General features: G+C 42.6%; 1 protein-coding gene across 6 annotated transcripts in view; it reads right to left on the bottom strand.

Annotated features, from left to right (window-relative positions):
* Positions 1-3037: 3037 nt before the first annotated feature.
* AUH (AU RNA binding methylglutaconyl-CoA hydratase) overlaps positions 3038-12708 on the bottom strand; it is a 155575-nt gene continuing 145904 nt past the window's right edge. For 5 of the 6 annotated variants that reach the window (XM_023627549.2, XM_023627551.2, XM_070248810.1 and 2 more), the window contains 4 exons: positions 12371-12558; positions 8961-9011; positions 7750-7797; positions 3038-3636 (listed from right to left, as the gene is read on the bottom strand). In XM_023627549.2, the coding sequence (XP_023483317.2) occupies positions 3559-3636; positions 7750-7797; positions 8961-9011; positions 12371-12558 (365 nt within the window). In that variant the 3' untranslated portion in view covers positions 3038-3558. Of the gene's footprint in view, positions 3637-7749; positions 7798-8960; positions 9012-11647; positions 12079-12370; positions 12559-12708 lie in introns of those variants that run through there. The other variant, XM_023627552.2, reaches the window with a different exon arrangement.

Here is a 12708-nt window from a genome sequence, read left to right as displayed (position 1 = left end):
GGGGGCGTGGACACGTCACGAGGGCTGGCCCTGACCACGCCAGGGGTGTGCATTTTGGTCCATCCTCGGCGTCCTTTATTCGCCCTGCCAGGTGTCCAGTTCTCTCACACTGTCCTGAGAACTAGTCTGAAAAATAAACATTGCACACGAAGCTGTTTGAGGATCAAGGGCAACCCCCCTAAGGGGTGGCTGAATTTTGGAAAGTTCCCAAAGAGAAGGACCAAGAAAACCCAGAGGAAGGTGTTGGCAACAGTGGGTTTTTAGGGCCCGTGACCCAGATAGATGTTTTGAGCAGAGGATTCGGTCTCCCTACCCCACAAAATACCCTCAATCACAAGCTGTCCCCTTTCATCTGTGCAGAAAAGCTCGCATTTCACCAAAATATTACGAATCACGTAACTTGAAAATACTGTATTTTTTCTTTTGTGACACACATATAGTTATTCTTTAATATAAGACACTAATTTCTATTGCTGTTTTGATAAAGCCCAGTAAATGCTGACACGAACATTACGTAATATTTAACTAGGTGGGTAGACAAATAATAACAGCACAATTAAATAGTAAAAAACGTGTGCCAGCCAGGATTTTTTGGACCCCCAATCAGAGCAACTGTAGGCCCATCACCAAAAGAGGGAGCTGAGGTCACGTGAGGAGAAGGGTGCAGGGCCAGCCAGCGGCGAGTCGGGATGTCAGCACGGCCCCGTGACGTGACACCCGCCGCGGTAGCCCGTACAGAGCGCTCTTCCAAGTCCGTCAGAACAGTAACACTTGGTGACAAGCCAAGTGTTTGACAGCTAGAAGAGAAAATAAAAGGACTACACTGACAGGAAAACCAGGTCTATTTTTTATTGAAGACAACACAAACTTGAAATGATCCTTGACGTCACAGAAACGAGTCCGAGGACAGGAGTCTCATTTCGGCCCTGGAGGGCGCCCTTGCAGAGCAGGCACAGGGCAGCCAGCGCTCCGCCACTCCAGGGGGTCTCTGCTCTGAGAGCGCCACGCCTGCCCCGCAACTGGAACCGGGCTTGGTCCCTCCCGCTCAGTCTCCTCCGACCTCCTCTGAACACAGGGACACACCCACTGCGTTTCCAGCATGCGTTGGCCTGACGTGGTGTCGCGGTTTCGTGTAAGGACACGTGGCCGTTCCAGGTGCTGGGGGGAAACAAAAGGAGCTGCTCGCCCCGTCCCCGAGCACGGCCCCCAGCACGTCCCCCAGCACCGAGCCGCTGGCCCCAGACCGGGGAGGGCCTCGGGACCGGCCCCCAGCAAGACTGCTCTGCGGAAGAGAAAGGGCAGGGAAGGGCAAACACCTATACAGACCCCTGGGCAGACACGGCTCTCGCTATTCTATAGAAAGTCTGTGACACCTGACCAGATGACGTCTTTGCTTTCACATAGACTCCAGTGACGTCATCAGAACTTGCTAAGAAATGGAATGGTGCTCTAGCAGCAGGAGACTAGGATCCAAGTTGGGAGAGACAAGTCATTCAGCACACGCCAATATTTTTTCTCCGTTAACATAATTATTTCCTGCTCACTTAAAATGGAAGTAGCATTTGAACATGTCACGGATAGGAGAAAATGACGCTGAAACCTTCAAAGGACTATGAAAACAGGGAGCAGCACTGTACTGGCAAGCTACCCTGCAGGAGATGAACAGCACAAGTTTATCAGTAAGCCAGTGTACACACCACCAGACATTGTCACCAGGGAGCTGAGCGTGAATTGTATTAAGCCCCTTTCACATGACATGATCAGCCCAGCAATCGTCATGAATTTGCAGTGTCAGCAGTGAGGCAGTAAAGGACACAGCGTCACCCTAGCGTGAGTACACACACGGTGAGGACGGCCGCCCGCCGGCAGGGTGGACATCAGTGGATGGCAAGAGCATGCTTGCCTCTTTCAATGTTTTTAGAATTGAGATTGAGAGCTCAATTTCCCAAATTAAAAAATGGAAGCCCCAGGGGTCGGCCCCATGGTGTAGAGGTTAAGTCTGGTGCACTCTGCTTTGGCAGTCCGGGTTCGTGGGTTCAGATCCTGGGTGCGGACCTACACACTGCTCATTAAGCGATGCTGTGGCGGTGACCAACATATAAAATGGAGGAAGACTATCACAGATGTTAGCTCAGAGCAAGTCTTCCTCACCAAAAAAGTAAACAATAAAAATAAATAAATAAAAGTTCCAGCTATTTTAAAACTTCAATGTCTACACACTTTCCAAGGGCAGGGCAGGCACCACGTGGTCTGTGTGCGGGAACGCATGGAACAGACTGACTTCCCGCAAGGAGGCACAGCTGTGGCGTTCATTTGGGGGACAGTGGGGTGCTTTCGGGGCTGGCAAATAACGAGGCACACGTCCCAGGAAAGCAGGGCTCCTCCAGCGCTGCCAGACCCAGTCCTGGATGCAGCCTTGGAAGGCGGTCTGGTTTGATATAACGAATACAAAATAAAGCTACCTCAAGCTAGTTTAGAGATCTGCAATGTTCTCCCTTTTGCACACTGAATTCTACCGTTCCCCCTTCCCCACACAATTCCTATCTGTGCCCCCGCCCAGGCCAGGCTGAGTAAACTCAGACATGCCCCGGAGCCTCCATCCCAGGTTGCTTCGCCCAGCCAGGGGCAGAAAGGCCTGAGGTTTCCGTGAGAAGAGGAGATGAGGGGAGTTGTGATCATCCGCTTTCTTTACTGAAATCAGGGACAGACAGCTGGGGCAAGGAAGCGAGAGCCAGCTCCATTTCCCTCAATCCGTGCCCCCAAGCCGCTGCAATGGCCAACCTTGGCTGCACCATTTTCTTTCTGGGTGAGGCCAGGGGACCAGGAGGTCTTAGAGGGACAACAGTTCCAGGCATCTGGCTGGCCTCACCAGGCCTTTGGCCCCAGGCTCTGACTGGGTTACACACCACATTCCAGGACTGACTGTGCGGAGTCGCCTGACGGAGAGAACCAGCGCAGAAAGGGGGCTTCTCCCAGAACCCAGCGTGCAATGACTTGAGTCACTCAAAAAGAACACGGTGAGAGAAAAACGTCCGAGTTTGCTTTTCACTGATTTTATTTATATTTGGTCATTTTCACTCAGAATATCCACCAATTCCTTTTTCAGTTTAAGATGTACGTGTGTGTGTGTATAATCCCTTGGAAACTTTATTTGGTATAACTTCACATTTTTGGTATATAGAAATAACTTTATTTTTGTATTGCAGCACAGTAGACATACAGTGTTATTTCCTGGAGTGTGCAATATATAAATTATTCACATTAAAAAATTAGGAACAGAAAGCCTCTTATGCAGGAAATATTTAAAAATGTATCCATAATTTTGAGTCTGAGTTTCGGACAGTATATAGACACTACTGGCTTACACGCCTGGATGGACATGACATGATACGCATTTGAACAAAGAACACACATGGTCCGCTGCTGACGCCCCAGTCACGATGCAGGCAGCGCTTCGCTGTGGTCGCTGGGGTTCCAGGTGCTGAGGCATATGTGGATCTGAAAGATACTTCCAGAAGTACATTTACTACACTGGCATTTTAAAGATTTCTTTTTCTTCTATTCTCCTTTATAGCGAGGAGGCCTTTTCTCTTTAAAAGCAAGAAGACCTTCAAGTCTGTCTTTCGTTGGGATAGTCTAAGAGAAACAAAATGCTATGTTATCTATACCATAAAGTAAAAACAACCGTAAAAGTTTAGCAAGTTTTATCTAAGAAAACTAATTAGAAGACAATCTAAAATTTTGAAATCTGCTAGTCATTTGAACCATTCTGTGACCAAATTTATCATTCCAACTACAAATAGATTTTTTGTGCCATTTCAAATATCCTTTAGAAAAATTAAGAGACTTTATTGTTTAGACAATTTAAGCTTTACAAAAAAATTGAGGGGCCAGCCAGGGGGTGCAGCAGTTAAGTGAGCACGTTCCGCTTTGGCGGCCTGGGGTTCGCCGGTTCTGATCCTGGGTGCAGACATGGCACCGCTTGGCAAGGCATGCTGTGGCAGGCGTCCCACGTATAAAGTAGAGGAAGGTGGGCATGGATGTTAGCTCAGGGCCAGTCTTCCTCAGCAAAAAGAGGAGGATTGGCAGCAGTTAGCTCAGGGCTAATCTTCCAAGTTTGGCAATTACGAACAAAGCTCTGTAAACATCCATATGCAGGTTTTTGTGTGAACGTAAGTTTTCAACTCATTTAAGTAAATACATAATAGCAAGACTGCTGGATCATGTCGTCAGACTATGTTTAGCTTTGAAAGAAATGGCAAAATTGTGGCTCATTTTTATTTGCATTTCTTAATGACATATGATGTAGAGTATTATTTCCTACACTTTTTGCCATCTGTACATCTACTTTGGAGAGGTGTCTGTTCAAATCTTTTACCCAGTTTTTAATGAGTTATTTCCTTATTGTTGAGTTTTAAAAGTTCCTTGTATCTTTTGGATACAAGTTCTTTATCAGACAGGTGTTTTGTAAAGATTTTTTTCTCAGTCTGTGGCTTGTCTTTTCATTCTCTTTACAGTGTCTTTTGCAGAGTAGAAGTTGTTAATTTTGATAAAGTCAAACATCAATTTTTTCTTTCATGGATTATGCTTTTGGTGTTATATCTAAAAGGTCATTGCCAAACCCAAGGTCACCTAGATTTTCTGTGTTATCTTCAAGAAGTTCTATACTTTTTCATTTTAACTTTAGGTCTATGAGCCATTTTGAGTTAATTTTTATGAGGAGTGTGAGGTCAGGGTCTAGATGCTATTTTTTTGGTAGTTCAGTGTCCAGACGCTTCAGTACTATTTGTTTTCAAGACTATCTTTTCTCCATTAAATTGCCTCTGCTCCTTTGTCAAAGATCAGCTGACTACATTTGTATCACTCTACTTCTGGGCTCCCTATTCTGTTCAGTTGATCTATGTGTCTATTCTTTAGCCATTACCACACTGTCTTGATTACTGTCACTCTACAGCAAGTCTTGAAGTTGGGTAGTGTCAGTCCTCCAACTTTGCTCTTCTTCAATATCGTGTTGGCTAATCTGGGTCTTTGGACTTTCCATATAAACTTTAGAATTAGTTTACCAACACAAACAAAGTAACTGGCTGAGATTTTCTTTGGGATTGCATTGAATCTACAGATCAAGTTGAGAAGAACTGACATCTTAATAATACTGAGTCTTGCTATCCATGAACATGGAATATCTCTCCATTTATTTAGATCTTGATTTCTTCCACCAGAATTTTGGAGTTTTCCTCCTACAGATCTTGCAAACATTTCATTAGTATATACTTAAGTATTTTAATTTTTTATGCTAATGTAAATGATGCTGGGCTTTTAATTTCAAATTCCAATTCTTCATTGCTGGTATATAGGGAAGCAATTGACTTTTGTATATTAACTTTGTATATATAATCTTGCTCTAATTGCTTATTAGTCATAGTGTTTTTTTGTTGCTGATTGAGATTTTCTACATTAACAATCATATCATTTATGAACATATAGTTTTATTTCTTCCTTTCCAATCTGTGTATCTTTTTATTTCTTTTTCTTGTCTTATTCCATTAGCTAGGACTTCTAGTAGATATTGAAAAACAGTGATAAGAGGGAACATCCTTGCCTTGTTCCTGATCATTAAGTATAATGTTAGCTGTAGGTTTTCTGTAGAAGTTCTTATCAAGTTGAGGACATTCCATCTAATTATAGTTTATTGAGAGTTTTTATCATGAATGTATGTTGGATTTTGTCAAATGTTTTTTCTGCATCTACTGATTTGATCATATAGTTTTTCTCATTTAGCCTGCTGTGATGGATTACATTAACTGATTTTTGAGTGTTGAACCAGCATTGCATTATCTGGGGGAAAAAAAACATTTGGTGGTGGCATGTAATTCTTTTTATGCATTGTTGGATTTGATTTGCTAATATTTTGTTGAGGACTTTTACATCTATGTTCATGAGAGATGATGAGCTATAGTTGTCCTTTCTCATAAGGTCTCTGGTTTTGGTATTAGGGTAATTTGGCGTCAGGCCTCATAGAATGAGTTATGGAAGCATTCCTTCTGCTTCTATCTTCTGGAAAAGATTGTAGAGAATTGGTATAATTTCTTCTTAAATGTTTGGTAAATTCACCAGTGAAACCATCTGGGCCTGGTGCTTCCTATTTTGGAAGTTTATTAATTACTGATTTAACTTCTTTAACAAACATAGGACTATTCAGATTATCTGTTTCTCTTTGTGTGAGTTTGGTATATTGCGTCTTTAAAGGAATTGGTCCGTTTCATCTACGTTATCAAATCTGTGGGCATAGAGTTGTTCACAGTATTCCTTTATTATCCTTTCAATGTCCGTGGGATCAGTAGTGATGGCCCTTCTTGCATTTCTGATATTGGTTATCTTTTGTCTTTTTTCCTTGGTTAGCCTGGCCTGAAGTTTGTCAATTTTAAAGATCTATTACAAAGAACCAAAGTCTGGTTTTGTTGATATTTTTCTATTTTCAATTTCATTGATTTCTGCTCTAAAGTTTATTATTTCTTTTTTCTGCTTACTTTGGATTTAATTTGCTCTTTGTCTACTTTCTAAGGTGGAAACATTGATTTTAGATCTTTCTTCTTTTCTAATATATGCATTCAATGCTATAAATTTCTAAGCATTGCTTTTGATACACTCACAAATTTTGATAAGTTGTATTTTCATTTTGATTTAGTTAAAAATATATTTAAATTCCTCTTGAGACTTCTTCTTCAACACGTTATTTAGAAGTGTGTTAACCTTCATTAAAAAGATTGAATCCCACTATCAATAAGTGGGGTTTCCCAACTATCTTTCTGTTATTGACTTTTAGTTTATTTCCATTGTGGTCTGACAGAATACTCTGCATGAATTCTGTTATTTTATAATCGATAAGGTGTGATTATGGCCAAATATACTGTTAAAATGTTCCTTTGGGCTCTGAGGCTGTGCAGTGGTAAGGGGTGGGTAATCTACTTCATGGCATGTGCTCATCAGTGACAGGTGGTGATTTATGTACACAGACCAGGCACAGAGTAACACTCTAACACAGAGTAATCACTGAGTAACACAGTGTTACTGTGAGTAATCTAAGTAACACAGAGTAATCACTCCTAAGTCACGACACTGCCACGCGTAAATGGAAGCTGCCATGCATAAACGGGAGCTGACGCAGCTTCCAACTCTTAAGAAGGGCAGAACACAATTCTTTTGCTACTTTAGATGCCCTAAAACAAAATGACATGTTTCAAGGAAAAAAAATCAAAAGGAAGATTGGTTCATTTATGGAAAGCGCTACTAATCTGGGCACCAAAAAGAAAACTGTATAATGGAGTTAGTGAAGAGGGAAGGCTCAGAAGGTCAGGAAAAGCCAATCTGTCTCAAACACCGAAGTTCCCCGGCAGGCATATGCTCATCATGGCCCTCCTCCCACCTCTCTACACTGGAATGAGGGTTTAAGTCCTCACCCACAAAATACTACATGAGTCAGAGAGAGGTACAGCACAAATGCACTAACTTAATCATTCTAAGAGTCTTCTAAATTATGTAGACGACAGTCATTAGTATGTGGAACATAATCAGTCACCAGAGCTGCTAAGAGTCAAATAGCAAAAACAACTAATTTCAACCCCTTTGTATGATTTTGGAATAGGCATCAGTGCAATCTTGCTCAGTGATACAGAATTCATTTGACTTACACAGAAGGTAAACATAATTTGCACGGGGCATCCTCACTGAACCTGTGACTGTGTTACATACCTGAGCATAACAAGCTTCTTCTATGGCTAACCCCGTCACTAAATCGACCTGAGGATAAACACACAATGCATTTTCAGCCAGTTACTTTTTAAAATATGGTATACTCAATATAAATTCAAATTTAATAACCCTATTCCAAAAGAACAGAACTGTTTGATAAAATCCAGCAAATCAGAAGTGTGACCAGCACAAGACACTGTGGAACCAGGTCGCTTGGGCAAATTCGGACTCCGCCATCTGGAAGCGTGGCTAAGCTACCTAACCTCTCTGTGCCTCAGAGAGGTCCATCTGAACAAGGAGCCGTCTGTAGTGCCTACCAAATGGGGTACTGTGAGAAGTGAATGAGCTGATCTAGGCGAAGCCTTCATGAAGCATCTAAGATATACGTACAGCCTGGCGCACACCAAGGGTCGTATAAGGGGTTTGCTATCAGCACTGTTACTCTTATGATACAATTTTTAAAAAACAATCAAATACTTGGTAAATTTTTAAAACTGCATTTATTGCTAACAAATTCAATCTTTTTACTGCTATGAAGCCCAGGAAGATATAGAGGCCTCTGGGTCTGCAAGGAAGAAGTATCTTTCTTTAAAATTCCCATAATTTAACCAAAATATAACTGCTGTAATTAGCAGCCCAATGCCAATGGGTGCCTGCACTGCCCCCTCGCCCTGCCTACTTCTCCTCTGCTCTGGGGCCTCCACTCCTTGGGAGCCACCTCCCAGGGTGACCCCAGGACACTCTACAGACCTGCCTGTTTGTGTGTCTCCCTGCAGAAAGGCCATTGAGAGTTAAAGGTGGGGGGAGCTAGGCTCAGCTTTGAGCCAGGATGCTCTCCGCAGAATGTTTTTTTATAATATAATACTGACTGGTGCTGAGAATACACAGAATGCCCTGTTCTTTTGGTTTTCTAGGAACTACTAGCCAATAAATCTATTAACGCAATGGGAAAAATAGCAGGCATGTCATAAGCTGCAAGGCATCAGTCAAATTACAAAATTCTGTGGTTAGGATGCTGAACCAACAACAGCTATAAGCACAGTGCAATCAGTGACGTAGCTAAAAAGAGCCTCAACAGCTTTCAGGAATAGCAGCATTGAAACAGGTATACTTTAGAACATTAAAAAATAATGTAAAATCTAAACATTGCTCATTTAAATTAAATCTCCACTACCTGCTCCAACAACAAACTCAAGGATTAAGGCACTCACCTCCATCCCTTGATTAATTGCTAATTTTGCCACTCTCATTGCAACAGGTCCCTAAGATTTAAAGAAACAGGGTTTAATTATTTATGCAAATTACACTGTATATCTCAGTTAGTTCAGAACTTCCCATGACTAGATCCACGGCATTGAAGCAACAATGGCTGTAAGAGAGTTGATGTGAAATTTCCTTGAGGAGCTTTGCAAGGACTTAAACAGCAGCTGTAACGACTCCACTGCATCGGTGGGTTACAGAGATCCCACAGCACGCTGCGGCACAGCAGGTCCCAAATCTTTAAAGTTTAGCAGGTGCTGAGTGCCCAGTGGGAGAGTTATCCTTCTTCAGCAATCTCCCTAGAAGCTCAGGAGGGAAAAGCAGAGGAGATCAAGTTTCTGGCACAATAGCACACCCATCAGCAGCACAAGAGAAACCTGGGCTAGAGATGAGGCTGACGCTGTCGCTTCACTGGGCTTCAGAGCGCCTCTGTTTCAGACAGTGGCTCTGCATCTTTCCTCCGCAGGCAGCAATAGTAAACATGTGTCCTCCAGGCAGTGCCCCCAGATCACACCAAAGTGTAAAGTGCAAATTAGTCCTTCAGAATGTGTGAGGGTCACAGAGGAAAGAAGTGGGAGTCCTTTGTGAGAAGGAAAACAATGCTCTTGTCTTAGAAAACCACAATCCTCCAGATGCAATTTAGTTATCTGATCATATTTTACATTCCTAAAAATTGTTTATAGGTGATGAATTAGACTTCAATGGCATATTTTTAAGTGTTTTCTGAATTAAAATGCAAAGTAGACTCTAAATAACAGGCACATCAAAGGACTCTAATAAGCGAATGGATAAATGCATGACGGCCTGAAAGATGCCATTGTTTTCTATCTAGGCATCTCAATTATCGGCTTTAACCTACCTAAATTCTCTAAGTCACATGCTTAAACATCTTTTCCAGAGGCCAGCTTTCCGAGGCTTAGACAAGCACCTTAGATCCTCCACGTGTGATATGCACGTGTAGTACACACATTAGCACCATTTTTTTAATGATCAATTCATTTGTTTTTAAACAGAGTGTTCCTCTCAACGAGAATCTTTTCCATCCACTTTTATCACCAGCTGACCCAGACAAGGTGCTTATCAGACTCCAATATGCCCCTTGTGAACATGTAGATATGGATTCAGGGGTCTGGGGAGGGCCTGGGCCTCTGCAGGTCTCCCATGTTCCCAGGGGATGCCCACGCAGCTAGTCCACAGGCCACACTCTGGGTAGCAAGGTTTAATAAACTGTGGGAAACAGGAAAATGAAAATGGTATTACATATGCTTATTTAATTATCTTCTCTTTGAAAATATAAAATAATGCCTCTTCTTCTATACAAATCTTTTTTCTCAGAAAGAAAAATGGAAGTTAACATAGAATACAGAAATCATCTAGAAATACTAATTTTATAGATGCTTTCTAATTATTTGGAAGACTAATCATTCAGTGACAGAGACTACAAAAACAAAAATTTTTCCACCTCAAATTTCGTTTTGTAGCTTTGCATATAGTTTTACAGTTACACATATTCTGAAGTCATTCAACATCTCCCCTGACCTGGGGAAAAATTAATTTTAGCAATTAATGTTCTCAGAGGCATGTTCTCCTGATGGAAGGCCGGCTCGGTTTACCACGTGCTGGAGTGCAGCTGGCTGTGGGAGTGGAGGTGCGGAGGGAGAGGCTCTGAGGCAGGGCGAGTTGTGGGCAGTGATGGCATTAACCACAGACAGTCATGGGAGAAAGCGCTTAGTTCCCAGGAATGAGATATGGACTCTGAACCACAGAGACGCCAGGGGGCTAATGAGCCACCTGGGTGGAGCTCTGGAGCAGGGAGCTGAACTGTCACGTCCAAAGACCAAGCGACGCCGGGAGTGCCAGGGCTGGAAGTATGCCATAACCTTTCTTAGAAACGCCCTGTATTTCAACTGAGACAAGCATTGGTCATAAAGTTTAAGCCAAAGGAAGTCATTAAACCGCTACTTAGTTAAACTGTCACTTCTCCTGATACGTGTACCTCTCCTCTCTCTTTAGATGGACATTTCTGTTATTTGGGAGAAATACTAATACTAAAGTTACAGTGAGAGCTTTTCCCCCCTTTTACTTCTTACAGAAAAAATAAATAGAAATAATAAAAATAAATATCTAGAAAGCTTTACTTTTTACTGCTTTAAGCAGTAAAAATCTTTTCTATTTGCTCCCTCTCCATCAATTCAGAGGGTAAGGCTCTCTTATCTTATATGGGGAATAAATTATCTAAGGCCCTGCCCTGAAAGAGCTTACAGCTCACCCGTTAGTCGAGAAGGACTGGTATCAACAACAGGCAGTGTGGTTTCAGAAACCAACTCAATTGTGAGGCCCCGTCTGACAGATCTCGGGACAGGCGCATCACAGCAGGCCTGGGCCTTTGACTGACAACAAAGAACTCCAAGGACACCTTCTGAGACTGGATGCAAAACTCTGAACAAATGTGGGAGTGTATGCATTTTTCTGGAGAGAGAGTTCAGGAGGTTCCCAGAAGCATCCATAGCCCCAAAACAGGTGATGGATCCTGTTTGAGTTAAATGACAGAATGGGAGAGGAAATTATTTGACTCCAGAAGGGGTTGGGGGTCGTGCAGTTCAAAACTCCATTAGAAATAAAGACAAACAATTAATTGTTTACACTGCAAAATCCTTTAATCTGTGATTTCAGAAAGAAGGAATATTTGAACAATAAACCTGGAAGAATGAGAGAGCGAGGAAACTCTGAAAACAGGACCCTTGGTGCACTGCTACGAATATTACTCATGAGGACTGCCTTCGCTCAGTAAATGTGCAGTGAGTTCCAGATTTGCAAGGGTAATTGTGAGGAAGTACACTATACACAAAGCAGGTAAAACAATGCCTATGTCACCATGAAGAGAGACAATGAGACAAACAATTGCCACTGTTCGAGCAGGTCATCTAAAGCAAGTTATGGCCAGGCATACTTGACTGCGGTCTCCTTACGTATTTGTGCCTCGATGTGTTTCACCTCGGGGTGAGCCAGTGTGACAGCCCATCTATCGCTGTTTCTCTCCACGTGCATGGCTCAGGTCAGAAGGGTCAGCTGATGAACAAGTGAGGTTGCTACAAGTTCTGCCCCATGTGACCAATGTGCATGTGACAATCACCAAAGCACGGCTGAAGCATGGGCCTCGGATTATCTTTAAATCCTAACTTCAATTCTGAAGGCTCTTAATGTAAACAAGCACACTATTTCTAGTTTCACTGCTACCACGGACTTCTCTACTTGGGAAGCAAGCCAAGGACATCAGAGGTACTAGAGATGATTGTTGTTTCTGTCGATTTGCTCTAAAGTGATCTAAAAGGAGGAAAAAAGGAAACATAATCAGACATACCTGAGGTAAAAACTCTCTTGCCAGGTCCAAAGCTTTTCTGTAGGCAGCATCCCCCTCCTGGTTCTGCTCTAGGACGTGGCTGACCAAGCCCACTGCTTTGGCTTCTTGGCCATCGAGCACACGCGCAGAGAAGATGAGCTCTTTGGCCAGGGACATTCCAATGGCGCGTGGCAGCCGCTGCGTGCCCCCTGCAGTGGATGGGAGAGAAAGAGCAGGCAATGATTTCATACCCTTTAGTTTTAACATTTCAATGTCTCATTTCTCCATTTATAAAAATAAACCAGGGCCATAAGTTTATATGTCAAAATTATTAACTAGAAAACTACTTCAAAACAGAA

Source organism: Equus caballus, chromosome 23 (genome assembly GCF_041296265.1).
Source record: "Equus caballus isolate H_3958 breed thoroughbred chromosome 23, TB-T2T, whole genome shotgun sequence".
Lineage (NCBI taxonomy): Eukaryota > Metazoa > Chordata > Mammalia > Perissodactyla > Equidae > Equus > Equus caballus.
The sequence above is the reverse complement of the archived record's forward strand: the minus strand, read 5'-3'. Positions and strand labels throughout refer to the sequence as shown.